General features: G+C 39.4%; 1 protein-coding gene across 2 annotated transcripts in view; it reads right to left on the bottom strand.

The window, feature by feature from the left end:
• Positions 1–21,467, bottom strand: part of LOC307141302 (SEC14-like protein 1) — a 202,685-nt gene extending 181,218 nt beyond the window's left edge. For both annotated transcript variants that reach the window (XM_079841374.1, XM_079841375.1), the window contains exons 1-2: positions 21,212–21,467; positions 20,526–20,615 (exon numbers count right to left, since the gene is read on the bottom strand). In XM_079841374.1, coding sequence (XP_079697500.1) covers positions 20,526–20,588 — 63 coding nt within the window. In that variant the 5' untranslated portion in view covers positions 20,589–20,615; positions 21,212–21,467. The remainder of the gene's footprint in view (positions 1–20,525; positions 20,616–21,211) is intronic.
• Between the last annotated feature and the right edge of the window lie 5,575 nt (positions 21,468–27,042).

Raw genomic sequence — 27,042 nt, 5'->3', positions numbered from 1 at the left:
CATAACGTTAATTCAACTAATTCCAGCAGATTTCGCGCTCGCATCTGAAGCGCACACTAGGGGTGGGCGATATAGCCTCAAAATTATATCACGATATTTCAAGAATATTTGCGATAATGATATTTATGACGATATAGAAAAAAAATACATGGTTAATAAGTTTTATTGGTTATTGCAGCTGGTAGGCAGCAGCATCTATTAGTGCAAACAAAACCATAACATAACATTTTAGTTTAACAATAACTAATGTAATTTATGCCATAGTGTTTATTCTGATTGGCTGGAAGGTGTGCAATAAAATCGTTTAATGCACAGGTAGTTCCAAGCCAGATGAATCCTCGTTCTATATTAATGCGCTGTTTTCATTTCAGGTGTGTTTACACAGAGCACTGTAATCGGTTTAAAAGTCTGAATGAAAATGCTGCATATAAACACTGCTTTCATAAGGATACACAATTGTTTCTGAAGTGTTAAACTTTTTATTTTGTAACAAATTATGAAGATAATGTTGGAATAATGACACAGACATAGCCTGACGCCATCTCATCTGACAGCATTTGTCCCAGAAACTTTCTACTTCAACTGCGCCTGATAGAAGAATTTATTTTTCTGAGGTGTTTCTTACAGCAACACCAGATCGGTTTAGATAACGTCTGTGTAAACTGTCCACAGAATCGTTCAATCGGTATGAATCGGAATGACATAAAAGTGTGCATGTAAACGGGGCTATTGAAGCGCACGCACACGCACGCACGCACGCACGCACGCACGCACGCACGTCACTTGCATTCAGAGAGCAGAGATCGCGCTGCACATTCATGAGCCCAGAAACTTGTTATTAACGCCGCCCCGCGACTTTTAGCAATAAAATAGCTAAGTTACTGGATCACTACATTATATTTCTCAGCAACGATGGGGTTACATTGCAATTTTTCAGTAATAAGTAATAAACCTTAATCTTCATTAAGAGAGACGCTGAACAGACGCAGTCACACAGGTACGAATCTCTCTCTCTCTCTCTCTCTCTCTCTCTCTCTCTCTCTCTCTCTCTCTCTCTCTCTCTCTCTCTCTCTCTCTCGATAATTAATCCAAATAAATGCTATAATCCATTCATTCAAATAAATGTAATCTTACGCACTACTTCATCTCTGTGTCTGATTCAAAGAAGGCAGAATGCTAGATCTAACGAGCCGTAACTGACGAAAATAACTGTCAATGTTACCCTTCCGGTCAAATATTGCGCTGCAAACATCAATAACAGCTTTAAGTTGTCAATGTTTAGTCAGTTGTCAAGAGGGCTGACCTCTTGTAACCAAGTAGCTCCTTTTTAGGTACTAAGTCGTTATCGGAGGCTGACATGCTGCTCTTCGTGTATACTCTGACAGGTGTTGTTGTGCCCGCCAGGGAATGTAAATGCGCCATACGCCATCGCGTCGCTATATCATTGATATCGCGATATGACAGTTTTTTTATCATGTAGAAATTTATACCGGTATTATCATGGACGGTATGATATGGCACACCCCTAGCGCACACACATCGCAATAAAGCCGCCTCTGACATACAAGTGCAAAAATGAGCTCCTTTTTCCAGCTTATTAATGGTCAAATACACTCAAAAATGTCTCAATGCCCATCTTGGTGAGTTTTAACGTAAACACAGTCGTAACCAGCTCAGAGGAACAGTGGGATCCATGCGTGCGTCAGGTCTTAAAGGGACAGAAGTAGGGATGAAACGATTACCGGTTTCACGATAAACCACGATAAAATTTAGTGACGGTTAGTAATATCCTATAAAATTTTATTATCATTAAAACCACGTGTGATTATCACGGTTGTGAAAACTCGCGGTAAATCTTGTCCAGTCAGCGTCAGTCTGGCGCACCGCTGTTTTCTGAATGAGGAGAAATGGCAGAAAGCAGTGACAGCACTCGGGGGATTGTTCAGCCTCTAAAAGGACCAAATCTGAGGCGTGGTCATATTTTGGCTTTTACAAAAGTCCTGAGGGAAACTTAATCTAAGATGGTCACCCTGTCTGCAAACATGCCAGAAGAAAGTCGCTGTAATAGGGAAAACACTTCAAAACTACGAACGCAAGGCAAGTGGACTTTGACCTCAATACCAAACCTACGTCTGGGAAATAATAACGTGAAGCGAACGAACAAATTCAGACAAGACTAGGGTGACATTTAAGGGATAATAATCAGGGTTTGACATTAACAACCGCCATTTGCGAGTGTAACGTTATTTCGGCTGCACACTAGCCACTCTGGCTGTTGAACTTATAATAGTCTTCTCAAAACAAAAGCCATCTGTTATAATCGCGTTGCGCATTATAAGCACTTACACGTGCTTCTATTGAGTTTATGAATGCAATATCTCATAATCAGAGGCGTTCAGATTAGCGGAGTTTTGTTCAGAGCGCGCGCCGCTCTCACACGCTGAAATCTGCAGATCTGCATATACTGCAGCGACAAATTTAAGCCATGATGCCAAAATGACTCTTGAGGCTGTATCTCTGCAATGCTTTGACATACTGACACCAAACTTTGCCTTTGTCATTGTCATCTCACTCTGACCACAACACATCAATTTCGTTACTGCACCACCTATTGGTCAAAAGTGACAAACCATTAAATCATATTATTTGTGACTGTAAATATGATTTTTCAGCCATTTAGCCTAAAATCTTAAAATGCCTTTAATTGCTCATTGTTGCAGTTGGTCTAACCCTCCCAGCCAAGTTGGCATGTCTTGTCTTCTTTGCGCTTGGCCCCGTTAATGGCTGCTCGCAGCTATATTTTTTACTTAGTTTTACATTTTGTCAAGGGTTTGTTTACAATAATACTTTTATTATAGTACACTACTGAAGGCCAACGTTGCAAGTTAAATTAAATGTTTTTAAGTAAAATTGTAAAAAATTGTGATAAATTAGTCGATAGATTAATCGATAAATTAGTCGATAGATTAATCGATATAAAAATAGTCGTTAGTGGCAGCCCTAGTTACAAGTCCGAGTCTGATCACGAATGAACAATAACACCTTCTCCAGCCTGTGACAGCGTGCTAAGGTATGTAATCAATAGATATCAAACGATCTGTAACAATACAATACTACACATAAAAAAACATGTTTTACATGCTTGTCTGGTTGTCTGCTCTATTTTTAAATTGCTACACGCTTTTAACCTACGACCGCCAAGCACTTTTGGATATCCGCAACTCGGTTGCGACCACATTTTCAAACTCTTACATTTTAGAGGTGGACTGCTCTTTTAACAAGACTGATGAGTCGTCCACATCGGCTGTCCCGGGTCATTTTCGCCGGTGGCCCTTCAGCATCCCGCGGAGAAAGTGAAGGAGGAAACGAGGAAACTGCGGAGGTTACATCGTGAAGCTAAAAGCTCACCTGCGGGCTGGTTTTCTCTCGGATCCTTCCCACGAATCGCTTCACGGCGGTTCTACTACCTGGCGCCCGCGGGACGTGGCATACCGGTGGTTTCGTCATGTTCTCCCCGTGCACCAGAGTCCTGTTTTTCGTTCCGGTCTCTACCGCACCGGCCTCGGCTCCAGACATCGGGGGGTGACTCACAGTAATCTGCGCACGCTGAAAAGAGCGTCCTCATCGCCTGCTATTATCCCTCCACTGAAGATGGCATTATTAAATGCCCGTTCTGTGGTGAACAAGACCTTCTTACTAAATGACTTTTACTCAGCTCACAAATTGGACTTTATGTTTATCACAGAATCCTGGTAAAAGGTTGGTGATCTAACTCCATTTTCTGAACTGATCCCCGCTGACTGTACATTTTTTAACTCTCCTCGTCCGAGTGGACGCGGGGGTGGCATAGTAACTATCTTGAAGAACTCTCTCTCTGCGCGCTGTCGATTGGTCCCCCGAAAGGCCTTTTCCAGCTTCGAAGCTCAGTTTCTTCACTTGGACTGGAACGGCCCTGTATGTCTAATGGTGATTTATCGTCCCCCGCACTCCTCTAAGGACTTCTTACAGCAATTCACTGAACTGATTGGCAATATTGCGACAAATTACGACCGCTTCCTATTGGTGGGCGATTTTAATATTCATGTCTGCTGTCCGTCTAACCCCCTATCACATGAGTTTCTTAATATTATCAATGCTTTTAATCTCTCCCAGTGGATCAGTGACTCTACACACATTGTGGGTCATACGTTGGACCTTGTACTCTCGTATGGGTTTGATGTGACTGATGTTGTGCTCTCAGATTTTATGATATCTGATCATAAGCCTATATTATTCACACTATCCCTTCCAGAGCTCTCTCATTTTCCTAGTACAACTGTAAAGCAGGGCTTAAAAACGGAAAAAAATATAAATCGGTTCACTCAGAGCAGAATCGATATTATAGCGTTTCCGTTTTTGCGTTCCACAATAAACATTACTGTTCCGAAAACGGTTTGATATGAAAAAATACCGGTTAATAACGTTATTTTAATTAAGCCTATAGGCTACTTTAAACAAATATGTATAAATAGACTTATTTTCACTCAATAATAATATTAACACATGGTAATTAAACTTGAATATTTATTTAATAACATTTTTAAAACCAGAAATACATGCATTAATTACAAGGCATAAACAGCGGACCTGTTTTAATGGAGCGTTAAACAATCTAAAGTGGCCTCTAATGCCTAATTATTTTCAGAAGAGTGATAACATTCTTTGTACATAACTTTTTTTCAACACGACTTGTTTTAAAAAATGCATGAATAAAGAATAAATAAACTGGATAACCATTGCTCTTTTAATGCACCGTCAACTGGTAATTTCAAAGCAAACACTGCGCGACACGTTCTTGCATCACATAATCAAATTCAGTCAGCTAATAAAGCTTGATCATTTAATGCAATATAACATACCATTTAATACGAAGCATCAACCGTCTATATAGAAAACATTGACCTGTCCTGTATTTGCAATCTGAAAGACTATAGGAAAAATGTTTGATAGATACTAGTAACCTACTTGGACAGGCTTAAACAAAATCCATATACTAAATCAGCCTAAATCAGACTATTTGAGTTTAAAGTCCATACTGCTTATTTAAACGTTCGAAAAGAATGTCCTCCAATACCTGCACATTCATTGTAGACCTCAGCGGGGAAAGAAATGTACTTGAGGCATGAAAATGCGCGCGCTCTACACTGACTTGCGTTACCGGTAGATTCATAGATGACTGCTGCGCGGGCATTTCACTCACGCTTGATCCGTCAACGTCACATGCTGTACTACTCAATTTATGATTGGTCACTGCCAAATAAAAATATTAAAGAGAACGATAAAATAACGTTATTAACCGGTTAATGGTCATTTCAAATTAACGTTTCTGTTCAGAACGATTCAAATTGATTTTGATTTAGTTTCCGTTTTTGTTCCTCTTAATTTCGTTCGTTTCCGGTTTTCATTTTCGTTCCTTGAACCGGTTCAGAGCCCTGCTGTAAAGACCCTTTCACACCGGACGCGTAACGAAAAAGCGAAGCGGAAAAAGCAAATATTTCGTGTGCGAATAGTTCGCGTCAAAACCATTCACACCAGCCGCGACGCGAGTTTGCGACGTTTCAGAGCTCCAACATTCGCGCCGACAGCTGAGAAACACGGACACATAATCATTCAGTGGAGACGAGCTTTTAATTTTCTTTAAAAGACAGAGAAGAAGGTTTTGGGTGCACCCAGTCTTAAAGAACAGAGCGTCTGAAGTGGAGTGTGCTAATCTTGTACAGGAGCTAAAACTTTATCATGGCCGGTTCCGCACTTTCAAATGTCCGTGGGACAATTTGAGGAGCTCCTCCAGACAGAGACGGTAGCAGCCCATCTGACGACACACACACACACACACACACACACACACACACACACACACACACTAAAGGAACGGCTCGATCCGGAGCTGCTGTTTCCAGTTGAGTCACAATGTAAACATTTAAGTGCCACAGTCGTACTGACGGAAACACATTCACTTTCCATAGTCGCGGACGCAATTAGATAAAAAAATATATATATATTTATTGATTATAATATCTGTAGCCTATAGTGGGCAAACACATCTGCATCTGTACAGCTGTAAACACAACTACAGCTGTAATCTCGTGAGAAATGCCATACCTGGCAAAGGTTAATGTTGATTGAATGGCTAGTGACATCAACTGGACATTTCGTCACCTTTGTTTCCTTGTATGTGATTGGTTTAAGCCTTTTCTGTCGCTGCGAGTGTTAAAAAAAATCGACATCGAAACGAAAAAAATAAACATTGTTTTTTCGCCGCAGCACATTCGCGTTCGGTGTGAAAGCTCTCATTACACAAACAGCTGATCAAAAAATAAAACCATCGCGCGAATTATTCGCGTCCAGTGTGAAAGGACCTTAAGTCTTTCTCGCTTCTACTCTCCTCAGTTTAGCACAAATTTAAACTTGTGTTTTGATGAATGTTGCTCACAATTGAACTTGGATCAACCATTATCTGACTTGGATGCTGATCAATATCTGAGCCTCCTGAACTCTGCCTGGCTTATGGTAGCAAATGCAACTGCCCCCCTTAAGCCTTATAAACAGAAAACTAAATCTATACCAGTGGTTCTCAACTCCAGTCCTGGGGACCCACTGCTCTGCACATTTTGTATGTCTACCTTATTCAAGGCACCTGATTCTGATCATCAGCTCGTTAGGAGAGAGCTCCATGAACTGAACTGAGTGTGTCAGATAAGAGAGACACAAAATCTGCAGAGCAGTGGGTCCCCAGGACTGGAGTTGAGAACCACTGATCTATACTGTGGCAAAACTCTGCTACCCGTCTCTTAAGACAAAACTGCAGGAAGGCAGAACGTAAATGGAAACAAGACAGGCTGCATATCTCTCTTCAAATGTTCAGAGACTCTCTTAAATCCTACCAGACTGCAGCCAAGTCTGCAAAAGCTGCATACTTCTCCAACCTAATTGAAGCGAATCACTCTAAACCAGTGGTTCCCAACCACGTTCCTGGAGGACCCCCAACAGTGCACATTTTGCATGTCTCCTCAATCAAACACACCTGATTCAGGTCATCAGCTCATTAGTAGCTACTCCAAGACCTGATGTGGGTGTGTCAGACAAAGGACACATCCAAAATGTGCACTGTTGGGGGTCCTCCAGGAACGTGGTTGGGAACCACTGCTCTAAACCGAAGGTTTTGTTTTCAATTATTCAATCTGTTACCAATCCTTCTGTGAACACCCTGCCTGTGGTTTCTGCTGCTCTCTGTGAAAACTTCATGAGATACTTTAGTGACAAGATTACGAACTTAAGACTTGATGTCTGTCCCACCTTAACGTTAGCCAATTCTCCTATCATGTCACCCGCCTCTGCATTTTTGGACGCTTTTGAACCCGTCAATCTCCAGGAATCTTAAACCCTCATTCTGTCCTAGTGAAATTATTCACCCCAAATTTTTAAAATTAATTATTGATTCGATTGGGCCTGGTCTGTTATCTCTTGTTAATAAGGGTCTCCAAACGGGCTCTGTTCCTGCTGACCTTAAAGTCGCTACAGTCACTCCTCTGCTCAAGAAGCCTTCTCTGGACCCCACTGTCCTAAAAATTTTTCGCCCCGTTTCTGTTTTGCCTTTTATTTCAAAAGTTTTAGAGAAAATTGTGCTGAATCAACTTCAAAACTTTATGACTAGCAATTCTATTTATGAGGTTTTTCAGTCTGGCTTTAAGTCTGCACACAGCACTGAGTCCGCCCTTCTGAGAGTTGTAAATGACATCTACATCTCCACTGACTCTGGGGACTCTGTGGTTCTTATTCTTTTAGATTTATCAGCTGCTTTTGATACCATAGACCACTCCTTGCTATTATCTAGACTAGAGTCTTGGGTAGGTCTAAAAGCAAACGCTCTGAAATGGTTTCATTCATACCTATCTGACAGAACATTTTTAGTGAAATTGGGTAACTTTTCATCTTCCGCCGCTCCTCTGACCTGTGGCCTTCCTCAAGGCTCTATTTTAGCTCCCTCTCTATTCTCGTTGTACATGCTGCCTTTGGGCTCTATTCTAAGAAAGCATGGTGTGTCCTTTCATTTCTATGCAGATGACACTCAAATCTATCTTCCAGTAAAGAAAAACAACTCCACTGCGATCACCTCTCTTCTCCAATGTTTAGAGGAGGTTAAATTATGGCTAGCCCAGAACTTCCTCTTCTTAAACGAGGACAAGACCGAGGTGATTGTATTCAGTCCAAATGAAAACTCTCAGTGTATAAGTCCTGAGCTAGAAAGTTTATCCGCTTTTAGATCGACACTGGTGACGAACTTGGTTATTATTTTTGACCAGCTTTTAAAATTTGACAGACATATCTCCTCTGTTGTTGGATCCAGTTTTTATCAGCTTCGTCTACTGTCAAAAATTAAAAACTTTCTCTCCCCAAAAACACTCGAAATGGCTGTTCATGCGTTTGTTACGTCGCGTTTAGATTATTGCAATTCCCTATACTGCGGTATTTCAAAATCTAAAATTGCGCGACTTCAGCTTGTCCAAAATGCTGCTGCCAGACTGCTTTCAAAGTGTCGTAAACATGGTCACATCGATTCTTAGATCCCTTCACTGGTTGCCGATTTGTCAGAGAATAGACTTCAAAATTCTACTCTTCGTGTATGAATCCCTACATAAAGCTCCTGTCTATTTATCTGAACTCCTTCACTCCTATACTCCACCCAGAAGCCTCCGTTCTTGTGATCAGGCTTTGTTGGTCGTTCCTCGCGCTAGACTAAAGCGTAGAGGTGAGCGTGCATTTGCGGTGGCAGGGCCGCGACTTTGGAATACCCTGCCTTTAGAGATTAGGCTGGCCCCTTCCTTGTCTATTTTCAAGTCCCTGCTAAAAACTTTTTTATTTTCCTTAGTGTACTGATTATGGTGATATGTTAAACTTTTCTATAGGTGGTTTTTATATTTTTAAGTGGTTTATTTATTTTAATTTTTCTGTATGTGTGATATTCTTGCTCTTCTGTAAAGCACTTTGGTCAGCCTGGGGGCTGTTGGAAATGTGCTATACAAATAAAATTAAACTTGAACTCGAACTTTTACTCACATAAGTGTGTGTTGCACCCTTCCTGTCGGATCCAATATAGAAGGCACAGCATTGTGTTTTAATCTCAATATGTCCGCAAATCCAGTCTCGACCTCTATCTTGTTTACAATCGATTCCGCACCGTTTAGCTCCATGAGTCGGTGGAGGGGCTTGAGGCGGTGCTTTTGCATCCTACTACGTCAATGGTCGACATATTCTGAGATCTCTCGTTTTCTGGGCCTGGTGTCTATAAAAGCTTTTCTTTGACTAACAAGGATGTTTTCAGCTCTGAAACTTACAGGATATTCTTATATCATGATGAACTTTTATATACCAAAGGCTCAAAGGAAAGTTGATTTCTCAATTCATCACCCCTTTAATAATCTCATCCCATTCACATTTCACATTTATGCACTTGGCAGACGCTTTTATCCAAAGCGACTTACAGTGCGCTTATTACAGGGACAATCCCCCTGGAGCAACATGGAGTAAAGTGCCTTGCTCAAGGACACACTGGTGGTGACCGCTGGGATCAAACCAGCAACCTTCTGCGTATCAGTTCCATGGTTGAACCCACTGGGCAACCCTCTCCACGGACATGATTTCTGCCCGAGTCCCGATTCTTTTCCACCGGCTGTGACATCTCCCATGAATCCGCGCTCAATCAAGGGGTCATCAAGTTACGCATTTTTTTTAAATTGGCGACCTCTAGCGGCAAAAAACTACATATTGTGCCTTTAATTACCATTATGTGTCCGACACTGTAGAGAGTGATACTTAAAATGTAATACCATTTTGATACATCGACTTGAAGAACCTGTATAATTCCCTCTTCCACTTCTTCTGAATCTGTGTCTGATTCAAACATATATGGCTTAACTAAACCAGTGCGTTATCATACTTCGGAAATAAAAGGTACAACTCCCAAAATGCATCGACACTGAGCAACAGTTACATTTCGTACTCCGATCGTCTGCTTTTCATGCCTTCAGTCAAAGACTTCATTCAGCAGAGCAAGTGCAAAAAACGTGTGCAACGGACTACACGTGTGACAAAGTCTCATGCTAATGTTTCTTTGCTGCCAAATTAACTGGAAATACTACATTTGGATGATCATAAACAAGGTCAGAAATTAACAGGGGTCTGCGGAAAAATGCTACCAAAATTAATAAAACACAAAAAAAAGCCCCTGTATGAGTTCTTGACAAGGTTATTATAGATTTGCATTTTTAAATTAGTTTTTATTTCATTATCGTTCATAATTTCAGTTTAGTTTTAGTTAGTTTAATAAATTGTTTTGCTAGTTTTAGTTTAGTTTTTATTTTGTAAACACATTTCTATTTAGTTTTTATATATTTTGTTTCAGTTTTAGTAATTATAGTTTAGCAGAGTTACCAGAACGAAGTGTAGAGACCTAATCAAGATTTTTAATTTCAGCAAAGTTTAATGTTTGCACAGATTAGAGTTTAGCCTTATGCAGACATCTTAATAATAATAATAATAATAATAATAAAATAATGGAATACAGATTGTTTTATTTAATGCCATGTCAGCATCTAAGGCTATATTCATGGCAAAAATTTTATTACAAAAATACAAATATCATATAAATACAATAAAGCCAAGCAAACAAACACAAGTCATATTATACAAGATTTTTTTTAAATCAACTTCTGATGATAAAAAAAATCCAAAACCTTTTCATGCATAATCTTACTAAATAAGCCCTTAATTGAAATAACTTGATAAAAGAGCATTCTTGTTTAAACCCAGGACAGTCCAACAAAATATGTTAAAAACGGAGAGGGGAATCTTACAAAACATGCATAAAGTTGGGTCTTCACCTTTAAGCAAAAAAGCTTGAATCAAACTATGACCTATACGACAAACAATGGTCTGAGATTGAACAAAGAACCAAATAAATGCAACGTAAAAATATAAAAGCAAAAATGATAAATTCCCGACAAACTCATTCATATTAAAGATTAAATTTTGTTAAACAATTAAAAGCTTATTTTAATTTCTTCAGTAGTACAATGTAGGCTAGCAGTGTGACCACAGCTAAAAGGCCGGTTCACACCGGGACGATTTTCGCGCGCGTTTATCGCTGACGTTTAACGCCTCGTGACTAAACAATGGGCGCCAATGTGAGTGTGCACACCGACGCGCAAAACGGCAAGCGTAAAAACGTCATTTAAAAAAAAAAAAACGCCTCGGGTTTGTTTTTTTTTTCCGCGCGCGTTTATCGCTGATGTTTAACGCCTCGTGACTAAACAATGGGCGCCAATGTGAGTGTGCACACCGACGCGCAAAACGCCAAGCGTAAAAACGTCATTTTAAAAAAAAAAAACGCCTCGGGTTTTTTTTTTTTTTCGCGCGCGTTTATCGCTGACGTTTAACGCCTCGTGACTAAACAATGGGCGCCAATGTGAGTGTGCACACCGACGCGCAAAACGGCAAGCGTAAAAACGTCATTAAAAAAAAAAAAAAAACGCCTCGGGTTTGTTTTTGTTTTTTTGACGCGGTGCGTTAAAAACTGGCCAACCAATGAGATCAGCGCCTTTGTTCACATGGCTGGAGCTGCTGAAGTGACAGTTAAACACGACTTGGTGGCACTCAAGCACAAAATCGGTCTTGCCGAGCACACATTGATACGACGAAGAAGTAGTAAGTAGACAAAGAAGATGATGAGCTTCTAATGCTGCTTGACAGTTAGCAAAAAGTGTGTGAAAGGTTTTGGCCATAGACATAATATATCTGTGGTTTTGGCAAGCACGTAATACTGTAAAATACTGTCACTCTTCTTCTTCTGTGTGTCAAGCGAGTGTCAGAGGCGTAAAGTGCTGCAGCACCACCTTGTGTACCGGGAGCGCAATCTACTGAATGTGCACGTTCACTCGGCGCATCGCCAGTGAAAATCGTTTGGGTGTGAACTAGTGATGCACCGATCATGATTTTACATGGCCGATTCTGATACCGATTTTTTTCAAGAAAATTGGCCGATTCCGATTTCCAATTTTTAATTTTTTTACAATAAAAGAATGAAAGTATACATGAACAAAATGTTTATTTGGTATTTAAAACTCTAAATTGGCTTTTGGCTAATGAAAACAAGTCCACAATCTGAAATTAACGGGAAATTGAATTGGAAATTAAAAGGCTGAAAGGTGAAATTAAAAGGCAACAACTGCATATTCTGCAATCCAAGCAAAGATGTTACTTAAATCAGAAATTGTTTTTAAATTCAGTGTAAAGAAAAAAGTCTTTACCAGTGAAATTAAATAAAACCAAAGTATTTAATTGTTCCAAAATGTTAAATCAAATAATGTTTAGTGCAACGAAAAAAACTAAGATGCTACAGCAGGTGCTTTTTAAATCAAATTAAGTCAATGTAATTTTAAGGTAAAATAAAAATGATCATCCTATAGGCAACAGCAGTGTTTCCCAAACACGATCCTGGAGGCACACCAACACTGCACGTTTTGCCCGTCTCCTTTATCTGCCACGCCCATTTCAGGTCTTTGAGTCTCCACTAATAAGATGATAATTTGAATCAGGTGTGTTTGATTAGGGACACATGCAAAATGTGCTGTGTTGGTGTGCCTCCAGGATCGTGGTTGGGAAACACTGGGCTACAGAACTGATTCAAAAGTGCATGCATGTTCTTCTTTAGGCTACAAAAAGAAGTATTTCGGCTTTGTCACAAGTTAGTCTGCTTCGTTCTCATCTGATCCAACACGCGAGAAGCTGAGCTGAACAAACGCTCACCATCTACGCTTGTGCAGGGCGAGGAGAGGTAAGCTCACGCAGGAAAGCGGCTCTTCATTCCCTTCAGCGTATCTCGTCTCTTCCCACAGTTCTCCAGTTTCCGTTTGTAACACACAAGTGACATGTTCGCGATTGCAATATAGGCGTATGTGCACGCGGGCGCACTTCCGGAAAAATCGGCAGAAAAATACAAAGAAAACCGTCCGGTTGCCGATCACGCGCAAGGAGCAAAAATCGGCCATCCCTAGTGTGAACACTCAAGACGCACCGTAAAACGTCATGAAAAACGCTGCCGATAAGCGCGCGCGATATTCGTCCCGGTGTGTACAGGCCTAAAGTCATCTGACTACAACCAACACAAACTGTTGTGAAGACAATGTAATTAAATCATGAAGTGATCCTCTGTGTGTGTGTGTGTGTGTGTGCGTGCGTGCGTGTGTGTGTGTGCGTGTGTGCGTGTGTGTGTGTGTGTGTGTGTGTGTGCGTGTGTATAATGACATGGGTATGACATAGGTATTACAAAAAGAGGGTGAAATATGAGGATGTTCCCCATGTCCTCACTTTTCAAAATGCTTATAAATCATATAGAACAAGGCTTTTTTTCCACAGAAAGTAAACTGTGCAGTCTCCTGTGATGGGTAGGTTTAGGGGCAGGGGCAGTGTAAGGGGATAGAAAATACGGTTTGTACGGTATAAAAACCGTTACGCCTATGGAATGTCCTCACATTTCACAAAAACAAACATGTGTGTGTGTGTGTGTGTGTGTGTGTGTCCTGGTATTCCCTACTCTGTGGGAAAATGTCTCCACACGGATAATAATATTAGTAGTAGTAAATGATTTGTAAAAACAATGATAACACCTTTGAGCTTGTCAAGATTATGCAAACATGAAATCTCAAACACACAGTAGCACTTGCTACTATAGTTGTTGCACCTGCGTCTCTCGTTGCATATGAAACGGCACTCTAAAAGCAGTGAGCTTAAGTTAAAAGGAGTTCAACGTGCGTCTCATTACCTTGTGTCATTTCCCATTTCACTGCCACGATCGCGTTCTTTGTGAACAGCCGTTTAGGACTAGCGCAATGTGTTCACTGCACGAGTCGCGTCACATGACAGTAGTTAATCTCCTCAGCTCACTTCACACGCAGTAGCGCCATATACAGACACTCCCTCAAACGCCAAAGGTCAGATTTTCCGCCACAGTAAAGAGAGCTTATTAATTACGAAAACGAATATTTTTGCTAATTATTATTTTATTTCAGTTAATTTTTCAGTAAGAGTTGTTAGTTTCGTTTAGTTTTAGTTTTTCATTTATTATGATTTTTACATTTTATTTCAGTTTACGAAAAAAAAAATTTACCAATAGTTTGTCTTAGTTTCGGTTTTCATTTAGGAAAATAACCTTGGTTCTTGATTCTAATATCAGATGATATATAGTTAAAACTGCAGTCAGTAACTTTTTTTGTTTTCAAAATTTATATAATAAGCGACTACATCATGAATCAAATTTCCAAACTGTGTTTTTGTCTTATCCTGAATCACTACGGTACAGCTATAATAAGTGTTTATATTCTATTTTAGACCTATTCGTGTCGGCATCCCGATACTCCGTATCAGCTCAAATACACATTTTTTTGCCAGAACGTATTGGCCAGATGAGACCGATCCAAATCCGATATTGTGTGCATACTATTCTGTGATATTGTTTGGCACAAAAACATTATAAAGCACCATAATCGTTTTGTGCACTATTGTTTTCTGAAGCCATTCCATACTTTAACCCTCTGGACCAGAGAAACGCGCCCGTGCGTTTTGCTTTATTTTTCATCATGACTGTGTCAAAAGAATTTAGGGCGTTTTCACACCTACCTTGTTTGGTCTGGATTTTCGGATTTTTCAGTTTGGTGCGAATCAAAATTACAGGTGTGAAACCTCCCCCGTACCACGGTCCGGACCAAACAGACGAAATTTGGTCCGACAAAAAGAGGTAGTCTCGGTCCGGATCAAACTGAACAAAGGTTCGGTCCGTTTATAGTGTGAAAGCATTTTCTGTATGGTTCGGACTTTCAGACCATTTACAGGAAGTTCCTGTTTATGTTTAAATATTATAATGTTATTTTTAAATTCAATCTAGGCTACATTGATTATGAAAAGTGAAAAGATGCGCAATATGTCAGAAGACAGAAGGGATATATATATATATATATATATATATATATATATATATATATATATATATATATATATATATATAAATATAAATATTTACACTGGCAGCTCAGAGCTGTACAGCAGCATTTAAGTATGAAATTGAATGAATAAATGTAAAAATAAAACACTACATAGACTTCACTATAAAATATAAACTGATTCTTATTAAAGCTACTGTATTAAAGTTTTTCAGTCAAGAGCAGTGAGTGATTTTCTCTTCATCTTTTGTTGTTGTATTAACATTAAATGGATAGTTCACTCAAAAATGAGACATGAATACAGGTTTGGAACAATATTAGAGTGAGTAAATGACATAATTTTAGAGGTGAACTGTCCCTTTAAGGATCGCGTGTTCACTATAGGCTGCCTGCTGTCAATTTGCTTTCAAGACCTGCGTGCATCTAATATACAGACACGCCGATTTTACTTTCACTTTAGACATAACCGACTGTGTTTATGTAAACCTTGTGTGTATTTGACAGTATTAGCGCAGTAAGACGACTACTTAGTCCAGTAATCACGTGTTTGACAAGTGTTTAGTGCGCGCGCTCTGAGAAATGTTAAACCCGCGCACACGCCGGCAAGGCTTTAAAACGCATGCAAATAATGAACTTTCGTGATTGTGAATATCTAGTGTTCCGTGAGTATAACTCTACCACTAACGTGTGATGTGAATGTATGTCGCGTTGTTCAGTATATTGGGATGGAGGCAAATGATAGAATTTGTAGAAAAATACTTAATTAAATGCAAAACCGAAAAACCGCAATTCACAGGCGCGTATTGAACCGTGAAGGCCGTACCGAACGGTTCAATATTATATTGAGAATTGTGGCATCCCTAATGTGTATTCATAGTTTTCAGTCACGTGACTGTCGCGGAGCATTGGAGGTAGGGATGGCTCGATACCACAATTTTGTCTTCGGTACGGTACCACAATCTAATACCGAAGTACCGATATTAAATCGATACCATACAGGGTCTGAATTTTGATGCGGGTATTGTGCATAATTTTGCTCACTCTCGCAAGTTTTCGGTTTATGAAGCGGGAAATTTTTTTTATTAAATTAATCAACAACGATTGTCACATCAATCAGTCATTTGGAAACTTTTTTGTAAGTAATTTCAGCATTACTGCGCGTCTCCATTGCTTCTGGCTTGAAAAGACATCGCACCTGCACTATAAAAGCAATCTGCGATATTAATGGATATTAATTTAAACTATACGATCTTATGTATGTGCGTTAGTCAGTGTTAAAAGAAAAATGTCTAAATTAGATCGTTAGAATTATGCACTCACCTGTCGATCTCTTAATGTCTTACAAGTCAGGAATTAAGTGACCGATGCTTGGCAAGGTTTGATGGTTCTTCAGCAGTTTTATAAGCAAAGTAATTCCAAATTTCACATCTACTCGTCTTTATTAATGAGTTTTGTGCGTGTTGAGTGAGATTCAACTGCTGTATTCATCTTGTTCTGTTGCCACATTTGCCGGTTTCGCGTCAGTTTGGGTAGCGCGCTGCCACCTAGCGGTGAACTTCGGAACAGCAGCATATACCGAAATGAGCAAAATCATGATATCGTACCGTTTGAAATAAAATATATACCGGTATTTTTGCAGTACCGGTATACCGCGCATCCCTAATTGGAGGGCAAAACTGCCATAGAACTGCAACAGAAGCCTGTCATATTTCAATCTTAAAACAAAAATATGTGAACAAGATGCACATTTTGGGCACTTGTGATCCATATACAGCACCTACTACAGTACTTCAATCACTAAAAACAGCAGGACATTTTTAAAACGCTTAACGTGAAAAACACTATAGCAGGGCTCTACATAGCGACCATTTTGGGCGCATTTGCGCCTGAAAATTACTGCGTGCGACTGCGAAAAAATATTTAGGCGCACAGGTGCGAGTGACCCGATCGCTTCTCATGAATAGATGTATAATACAATCGGAATAAAAACTACAAACACTGCCTGACTGAGCAACTGTTACGTTTCGTGCTGCAATCAACTGCTTTTCATGCCTTCTGTCAGCGGAGCATGTGCAAAAAACGTGTGCGACGGATATAGTTTAAAAGGTGAAACCACGGTCTATGGGTGAAACGGGTGTGACGCGGCCATGCACTTACCAGACGCCTCGCGCTGATGTTTCTTTGCAGCCATGTTTGCAGCCAAACTTAACTAGAAATACCACATTTTGATTATCATAAACAAGGTCGGAAATTAACAGGGGCTTGGGCCAAAAATGCCACCAAAAATGAATTAATAAAAAATTATTAAAAAACGCTCCTGTATGAGTTCTTGATTTAATCATTATCAGCTGCAGTCCATAACATGTATTGTGTTTAAAAATGACTAGATCCATATGAGTGAGTACATCATGAATCCATTTTCCAAACCGTGTTTTTATCTTACCCTGAATCACTACGGTACACATATAATAAGTGTTTCTTTTCTGACCATTCCAGTTCGGGTCGCAGCGCTGCGGAGGAGCACAGTCCCTGCGTGACTCGCCATAGACATAAACAGAGAGAAGTAGCTCCGGCTGCAGTATTCTTCCGCGAGATGCACGCAGTTCTGTTTATTAGCGCCAGAACGGCAAAAGTTAAGGACAGCTATTGCTCCGAGTATTGGCATGATTGCAAATGTGATACTGATCTTGTACAAAATTCCAATAGACAAGTTGATATTAAGTAACAACGTTTTAGCCACAATACTGTTTATTTCGTGAAAATCAAAACAACCAGTAGTCTCCAAGCGGTTCGATCGAATGAATCTGCGTTTGAACGAATGAATGAATGACTCCCACATAGACTTGACGCCCCCTACTGGCTGTTTTATTTTCATATTTATACTTTGCATGGACTTTTTATTTAAAATATTAATATTTTAACTTTTTTTAAGTTTAACTTGTACATAGCCTATTTCTAAATTCAAAAACTTATATTTAAAACATTTATACAACATTATTTACCCATGAGCTGCATGTAAATTAGGGGTGTAACGATTCGTTTTAACAACGATTCGATTCGTATCACGATTTGAGGTTGTCGATACGATTCAAGGACGATATTGGTTCATTTAGAACGATACGATCCGAAACGATTCAGTGACTTGAAATCGATTCAGTAACTTTTTAGCCAAAAATTGTGTGATTGAAATAAATATCTGGATACTGGTCAGTGCAGGTGAAGTTTCCTAGATTCCTGTTGTTTCTTGTAAGGGAATCAGGTATATCAATTAATTATGGATATAAACAAACAAGTAAACAACAATTAATGGCAAATGCATTCAGATTTTATTTGAATAAAGTGCAACAGTTTAGGTTGTTTAATTAACAGGAAGTTAACCTTTTCTGCTCTCATTTTCAATATTCAATACATTTTCAATAAAAGCACAGTAAGTGCAACCAACATTTCAACAGTAGGTTAACCTGCTACTTCTGCTTTTGTTATCCAACATAATACAATTACAATATTAATATCAAAAATAAAGTGCAACTAACTTCTCTTCAGGTTTAATTAATAGTAGGTTTACCTGCTACTTTTGCTTTTTTTTCAACATTAAAATAATACAAATACAATATTAATATCAAAAATAAAGTGCAACTAACTTCTCTTCAGGTTGAATAAACTGGCTGAACCTGCTACTACTCTCAGTTTAATAAACAAACAATATTTAACAAAAGATAAAATGTAACCAACTACTCTTCAATGACTCTACAGATTTGTTTTTCAAAAATATCAACTGATCAACATGATCTGACCGCAGAACACTTCTCTGTGCGTTCACTATGTCGCCAGCAGTACTAAAAACTCGCTCTGCTGGCACACTGGTGCCAGGAATGCACAGGTAACATTTAGCAAGGGTTGAAAGTACAGGTGGCTCTTTCTCGGCTTGATAGGCTTGATCATTTCTCGCTCGTTGGCTTCTCCTCTGCCATCCGCCATGCTATGTTTTGTTTTCTTAGCGCTGCTGCTGGTGCGTTGCGATGATGTCACAGATAGGCAGACTGAATCGAGTAACGTTTAACGCCTTTATCATTAAAAGTGCTAAGAAAAAACATCCATAAGTCTGACGTGCTTAAATCCAATGCGTTATTTCCAATGATCGATACAATCGATTGATTACCTTTTAAAACGATGTTAGATCGATATATGTCGTCAGGAAGGCCAACTTGCGAGCACAGATCGATGTAGTTAGATCATAGGAAAATAAATCGATACATCGATGTAGTAGATGAATCGTTACACCCCTTTACACCCCTAATGTAAATGTATCTAAACACCATTTCAGATAGAGCTTCTGTGCCACTTCTACTTTTGATGCGGATTTAATTTGATTGGTAACAGTCTGGTTGTGTCTTATTGCTCTAACTGAATGTATTGTTTAAATTAACATTTAAAAAAAAAACTTTTCTATTTTAAATGAAGAAATTGACAATAGATGATGACAAAGATCATCCTGTAATGGGAAAGTTATAATTGGAATACGTGTTATTGATCAGAAAGTGCTCCAAAATTTGACTGTGCTCCTAATTTTTTTTTAATTAGGAGCACAAGCGCTCCTCAAGAAAAATGTTAGCGTAGAGCCCTGTATAGGGGGAGTTGCACCAATAAGGATTTAATTAAGCAAAGCTTAACAGTAATCTAGGATTTGTTGATATGGGTTTTATTATAAATCAAGTTTTTGCACCACTTTTAAACACAGATTAATTACGCAGTAAAACTGTAAGAATTATAGAGCTAATCAAGCAGCAGACGGAGGGTGAACTGATGACAGGCTAAAGAATCCTTATTTGTGCAACTCACCCGTAGTTGTAAGTGTCGTAATATACTAAAACAGTGATATTAAAAGATCAAATTCAGTTTACACCTTTTGATGATGCATCTATATACAGGCGAGAAGATGAGCCAAAAATATGAACGAAACACATTTTCTTTATAATGGGTTTCGATGGGAAAAATACGCTTAACAAGAAACCTTGTGTTGCATTAACAATCTGTGTTCATCTGCTTTCCTGTACAAAGTATGCAACATCAATAAGGTGTATATTGAATTTGGTATTTTAATATCACTGTCTTACTGCATTACTACAAACCTGGTAAAACTGACTGGCAGGTAATGGAGGAAAGCCTTGTTCTGTATAGGTGGGCGTTCCTATATGCATGTGACATCATGTGAAAACTATGAATAGACTGTCAAAACAGACAGTAGCAATGTTTAAATGTACACTTTTTGTTTCATTAGTAATGAAACCATTCCAATTGATGAATCTGAACAGTGTTTACATGAACGCTAAATAAAGTGATTGTTTTGATGTGCAAGTTTATATGTGACAAGCATCAAATCGGATTTGATACGTAGCTTGATAGCTATATAATATACTATTATTATTATCATCATCATTGTTATGTGGCCACAATACAATGAACAGTTGAGCGTTAAAACTGTTTGACACTTACTGCCATGACCAGTTCAAAAGGATGTTTGTACACCCTCACAGGGGACTGATACTTCTGCACCATGGTGGAGACTACGACAGTGCTGACAATCTAAAAACAAAAGACAAAGCCAGGAAAGCGGTCAAACATTCCACCTTATGTAATGAATCCAACAGATTTTGGCAGATTTCTCAAAACTAGTAACATATAAACAATTCTGACTACAGATTAAGAATATGTAATACAATACACCAATGTCAAAACACCCATTATAACTTATTAGGTATTAGAACTGGGTCTCTTAAATGTAACGTTTGCTTATTTCTACGCATGTAAATGTTTTATATGCCGAATAACGTGTGTGATAACTGCAGCTAACGCAATTAGCCTGTTAGCACACCCAATAATGTCTCACATTAAACTCAAACACAACAATAATACCCTCAGATTATACTCAAACATAAAACTCATTTAATCCCAATACCTCCATAATTGAATCTATCGTTACCAAAACAAGGAACGTACATTTATAGAGTTAACGTATTAGGGGATACGGCCGACGTAACGTTACGGTGTTAGCAAACAGTGTTAGCGATTTTAGCTACGGATGAAAACAAAATGACGTTAGTAATGTTAACATTGTTCAACCAATGTCTAATTTCAGACACATTTCTGTATGTGTATTTTGAAAATGTAACGTTACTTACTAAAACAATCTATGAAGAGCAGAAAAAAGATCATTCGTAGCAGCAGATAAAGCAGTATAGGCTAGTTATGAATGTAACGTTAAAGGTTGTTCTTCAGATTCTAGATGCTAGGATTGGTGGGTTCTGGATCTCCATGTTATGATCTCCGATCAAACGCGGTCTGGACTCACAGCTCCACTGCTGCCGAATCTGCTCCATCACAAACTGTGAACAGAACAACATTTGCTCCTCCTCCTCATCTCAGTATTTTTCCAATAGAGGGTATTCACGTGACGTCACCTCCAGCCGAAGTGAATGCGGTTAGCTCAGAGCAGAGCCATAGAGAGAGATAGCGCCACCAACTGGCAGCAGGAAGTGTGTCATATTCAAAATGCTTTATAATCATCATCTTATTTTTACCCGATTTACTTCAAACTTCATCAGTATGATGTCAAAACATAGCAGATGTAAACCTGGTAAGCGCTTCTTGATAATCTAAATATTGTTGCCATGGCAACACATCAAACTATAATTTTCTTTTTCAATGCTTTTGAGACTCTTACAATGCTTCAAATTACATGAAACTCGACACACACATCAGACATGCTATCCAGTAGATATGGACAAAGTCTTAAAAACGGGCGTGGTTCATGGGCTCAGTAGCGCCATCTTTTGATTAAAGTAGCGCTTTCTTTTGACAAAAGTGGGGGGTTCGTTTTATCTACAGTCACCAAACTCGGTATATATAATGTACTCTTCAAGCCGGACAACTTTCTAATTTACAGTCATTAGCTCCGAACAACAGGAAACCAGATATTTAGGGCCTGAGGTGTGAGTATTGTAATTGCTCAGCCCATCATTCTTCTTATCCCAAGTAAATTGCATTTTTGAGGGCCTAAACATGCTCGAAAACTCATGAAACTTTGCACACGCATCAGAAGTGGTGAAAATTTACGTCTGATATGGGTTTCAGAATTAGGCGCGGCAAAATGGCTCGATAGCGCCACCTACAAAATTTCAACTAAGCGCCATTCGAGCTACGTTTCATATATGAGTATGAAAATTAGATAGACACATTCAACAGCCCAATACCTACAAAAAAGTCCCTGGGCGTCAAATCTGAAAAACCAACAGGAAGTGAGATATTTAGAATTTTCTTTCCTAAATTGGTGCAGTTTTTGCCATTGCCAGACGTTGTACTTTAACAAATTCCTCCTAGAGATTTAATCAGATCAAACATCAAATTTGCACTGTCTATTCTAAAGGCCTTTGCGAAGTTAAATTGCGAAGATCTTGGGTTTTCGCTGAAGGGGGTGTCCGTGGCGGCCTCACAAATTTTGATGTTTTGCCATGACACAGGAAGTTGTTGTAACTCGGGCACACAATGTCCGATCTGCCCCAAACTTCACATGTTTGATAAGAGTCCTGACTTGAAGACATCTACATGCCAATATTCAAAGTTATAGTGCCACCAAATGGCAGCAGGAAGTGTGTCCCTTTAAAAAAAAAAATGAAATCACTATCTTATTTTCACCCGATTTATTTCAAACTTCATCAGTATAATGTCAAAACATGGCAGATATAGACATATGAATGGATTCCTGATATTTTAAATAATGTTGCCATGGCAACACATCAAAGTTTAATAATCTTTTTGGGTGTTTTTGACACTTTTAGCATGTTTGAAATTGCACGAAATTCGACAGACACATTAGAGATGCCGTCCAGAAAATGTGGGCAAAGACTTAGAAATGGGCGGGGTGGAGGGGCTCATCTTTTGACAAGAGTGGGGGGGGTTAGTTTTATCTACAGTCACCAAACTCGGTACATATATTGTACTTTTCAAGCCGGACAACTTTCTAATTTACAGTCATTATCTCCGACCAACAGGAGGTGAGATATTTTGCTTTTAATGTTAACATTTTGAATAAAAAGGCTCTGAGTTTTTATAAACTCCTTGTAGGAGATGCATGGAATCGACACCAAACTCGGTCAACATGAATCAAAAACACTGAAGATGCTATATTGATAACGATTAAAGGATATCTCAAACGGTGCTGCTATGGCGAGGGATTAAATAAGGACAATAAAGGGGAACAGAAATTGTCTCATATCTTGTAAAATCATATTTTGATTTCAATTAAATTAAGATTGTATGTTCGGTAATTGAACTTGGATTAATTTAAAATGACTGTACTATTTTTCAGATCAATATATACATATATTTTTTTAAATATTTCTTTGAATAATCTATTGTGCCTGTGTGTACTGCCCTCCCCTCAATGAACAGAAGATGGCAGCATTGTGTTAGTTTTGAAACAGGATAAAAAAAAACATTCCATCTCTCTTTCTCTCTGCAATCCCTCTTTGTGTGTGTGTGTGTTTGCTTGTTTATGTGATTTATGAGGACACAAATTTGTATAATGACATGGGTATTTCACTGGTATTACAATGAGTGTGTGTGTGTGTGTGTGTGTGTGTGTTTAAAAACATACTAAACAATGTTTTATTAAAATGTAACCAAATAGCTTTAAAAAATATACTACACATTACAACGTAAACATGGTTTATGAGGAGATTTCCTGTGTCCCATACACCAAATAGCTTTAAGGGGTTTGTCTGTGTGTGTGTGTGTATGTGAGTGTGTGTGTGTGTGTGTGTGTGTGTGTGTGTGTGTGTGTGTGTGTGTGTGTGTGTGTGTGTGTGTGTGTGTGTGTGTGTGTGTGTGTGTGTGTGTGTGTGTGTGTGTGTGTGTGTGTGTGTGTGTGTGTGTGTGTGTGTGTGTGTGTGTGTGTGTGTGTGTGTGTGTGTGCGTGTGTGTGTGTGTGGCCACCAACTGGCAGCAGGAAGTGTGTCACTTTCAAAAATGCTTTAAATCACCGTCTAGCTTTAAAAACATACTAAACAATGTTTTATTCAAAATGTAAAAATGCAGAATGTTTTCTGTGATGGTAGGTTTAGGGGTAGTGTAGGGTTATAGAATGTACAGTTTGTACAGTATAAAAACCATTAAGTCTATGGAATGTCCTCTGCCTTTCCTTCCCCTCCCCCCTCACTCTCACTTTCTCACTGGGGGGGGCACTCTGTGTGTGTGAGTTTCTCTCTTGATGATGATAATTTAACCCTTTCATATAGGCTATCACAAATAACTATCACTTGAAATAAAAACGTCATGTGATGTGTTTGCCAACATCACGTATGATGCATATGTCTTTAAATTAATTAGTTACTGATATATTATAAATTTATTAAACATAAATTTCACATGATTTTATAAAAGTGGCTGTTTATAATAAACTTCCATAAAATGTAGACACGCATCTTACTCTTACCTGACACGGATATTAAAATAATCTTTGCTGTATCTGTGATTTGGCTCCATTTATTAATTTTGTAATAATGTTTTTTTTATTGGACCACCCATATTGAAATAAAAGCACGCTTTATGAGATTAGTGCCGAAACGGTAGCTAAGGTAGGTCAAAAAACACATGAAGAGAAGTGTTAGGATAATACAAAATCAGCATTCGAACAGTATTCTGAACTCATTACAATTTGACCTTTGACATCATCTGACATGAAATTGTTTTAAATTTAATTGATCTCATAGATGTGGCTGTTGTGGTTCGTGGTCATAGCAGCACCAACTGCTGCAGTTAATGTGGTGAATTCAGATGACTTTGACATAGTCCTTTTATGTTTTCCCATTTTAAATGCCTGTTGCCTGTCGTGCACAGTTAAGCTGATGCTACCGGGGTGGCGGTGCCACCGGCTTGGGGCCGTCATCGCTGCTCGCAGCTTTAATTATTATTTTTATTTTTTATGCAAGTTATTTGTAAATTAAACAAAGTAATTGCTGTCTATTGTTCATTTTCGTTCATTTGAAATGTGTATAGGCTAAATAAAAGAGAAGTGGTTGTTCTGTACATTGTTTATTTTTGTAATGCAAGTTATAATTTGTACATTAAACTACTTAATATATGTTCATACATATATTTTCTTGTCATGTAAATTCAAATGTGTAAATGAAAATAAATTGGTCTATACATTACTTAAAGAAGGCTACTTTTTACAACTATCCATAGGCCTACAATATAACTTAAGTTTAACATCAGAAACAACAGAAATTTAAACTAACAGCTAAAACAGAGGAAAAACATTTGTATGTAGGCTACACTTTAATTGAGCTGAGCAGGAGACGCTGGTGGAGCTGGACCGGGATGGGGAATAATGCGCAATAGAGACCAGGCCTGTGCCAGCGGGACATCATCTTCATCTGGGATGAGTTCATATTTCCACTGTCCACAGGTAAAAAGTAGGCTAGAACGCTTCATCCAACTCTCCATCCGCTTCGCCGTGTGCAGTCGTGCATCGAAGAGCACCAGGGCCAGTCGTCATTGTTCCTCCGCCGACCAGGTGATGTCAGCACTCCAGAACCCAACCCCGAGCCCATGCAACTAGAGAACTCCCGGCTGACGTCAGCTGAACGGCAGAGACGGCTGACCCAGAATCTCTGTCTCTACTGCGGTCTACCTGGGCATTACATCTCAGAATGCCCAGTCCGTCCTCCTCGACCCATGGTGAGTGCAATCATTCCTTCACTCTCTAAAATTAAGCCACTCACCACAACTGTGAACCTTACTGCTGCTGGAATCTCCCTTTCAGTTACTGCCCTCCTCGATTCTGGGTCAGCCGGGAACTTCATCTCGGGAACCCTCTGCCGTCAGCTCAAGCTCCGCACGTCTGCAACTTCGACAATCTACCAGGTCCAGTCGGTAACGGGCAGACCACTCAGTCGGAGGCAGGTTAGTCGCTCCGTGGGTCCCATCGGAGTGCAAGTCGGAATCCTCCACATAGAGCGACTACACCTGCTGGTTCTGGAGGAATCCACCGCTGACATCATCTTAGGGCGCCCGTGGTTAGAGCAGCACAACCCAGTCATCTCATGGAAGACAGGAGAGGTCCTGAAGTGGGGCGACAGCTGCTTCCCGGACTGCTTTCCATCTCCACCGATTCGTCCCTCTCCGCGTCCCCAAGATCTCCCCGTCTGTGCCACTTCCATCGAGAGTCCGGTAGAGAGACGATCGGTGGATGTCCCCTCCTGTTACGCCACCCTTCAGAGACGTCTTCTGTCCCCAACGGGCCTCCAAGCTGCCTCCCCATCGGCCATGGGACTGCGCCATCGATCTGCTGCCAGATGAACCAGTGCCCAGGGGGAAAATCTATCCCCTCTCTCTCCCGGAGGAGAAGGCCATGGAGGAGTACATCAAGGAGGCGCTGGAGCAAGGCTACATCCGTCCATCTACCTCCCCTGCTGCTTCTGTTCCATTTCTCTTTTTAAGAAGTTCTTCACCGGTTCTTTGACTAAGGTGCTATATAGCACCTCTGAAGAACCGCTGAAGAACCACTGAAGCACCAAAATTGGTGCTAAATAGCACTAAAAAAGGTTCCCCTATGATTACGAGCCAAGAACCATTTTTGGTGCCATATAGAACCTTTTTTTTTTAGAGTGTAGGGTAATTAAATTATAATTCAACAAAACCGCTTTAAAGCCTGGATCCCATGCATTAAAGGGATAGTTCACCCAAAAATGAAAATTGTGTCATCATTTACTCATTTACTCACCCTCAAGTTGTTCCAAACTTGTATGAGTTTCTTTGTTCTGCTGAACACAAAAGAAGATATTTTGAAGAATGTTTGTAACCAAGCAGATAGAGCAACTATTGACTACCATAGTAGCAGGGGCATAAATTTCATCTAACAGTTGGGGGGGACAATAAACATGAAATTTCTCAAGAGCAATTTTTGAAGGGGACACAAATAATACAGCCAAAATCGTACTTGTAAGGATAT

This window comes from Gobio gobio (genome assembly GCF_949357685.1).
Source record: "Gobio gobio genome assembly, chromosome: 17".
Lineage (NCBI taxonomy): Eukaryota > Metazoa > Chordata > Actinopteri > Cypriniformes > Gobionidae > Gobio > Gobio gobio.
The sequence above is the reverse complement of the archived record's forward strand: the minus strand, read 5'-3'. Positions and strand labels throughout refer to the sequence as shown.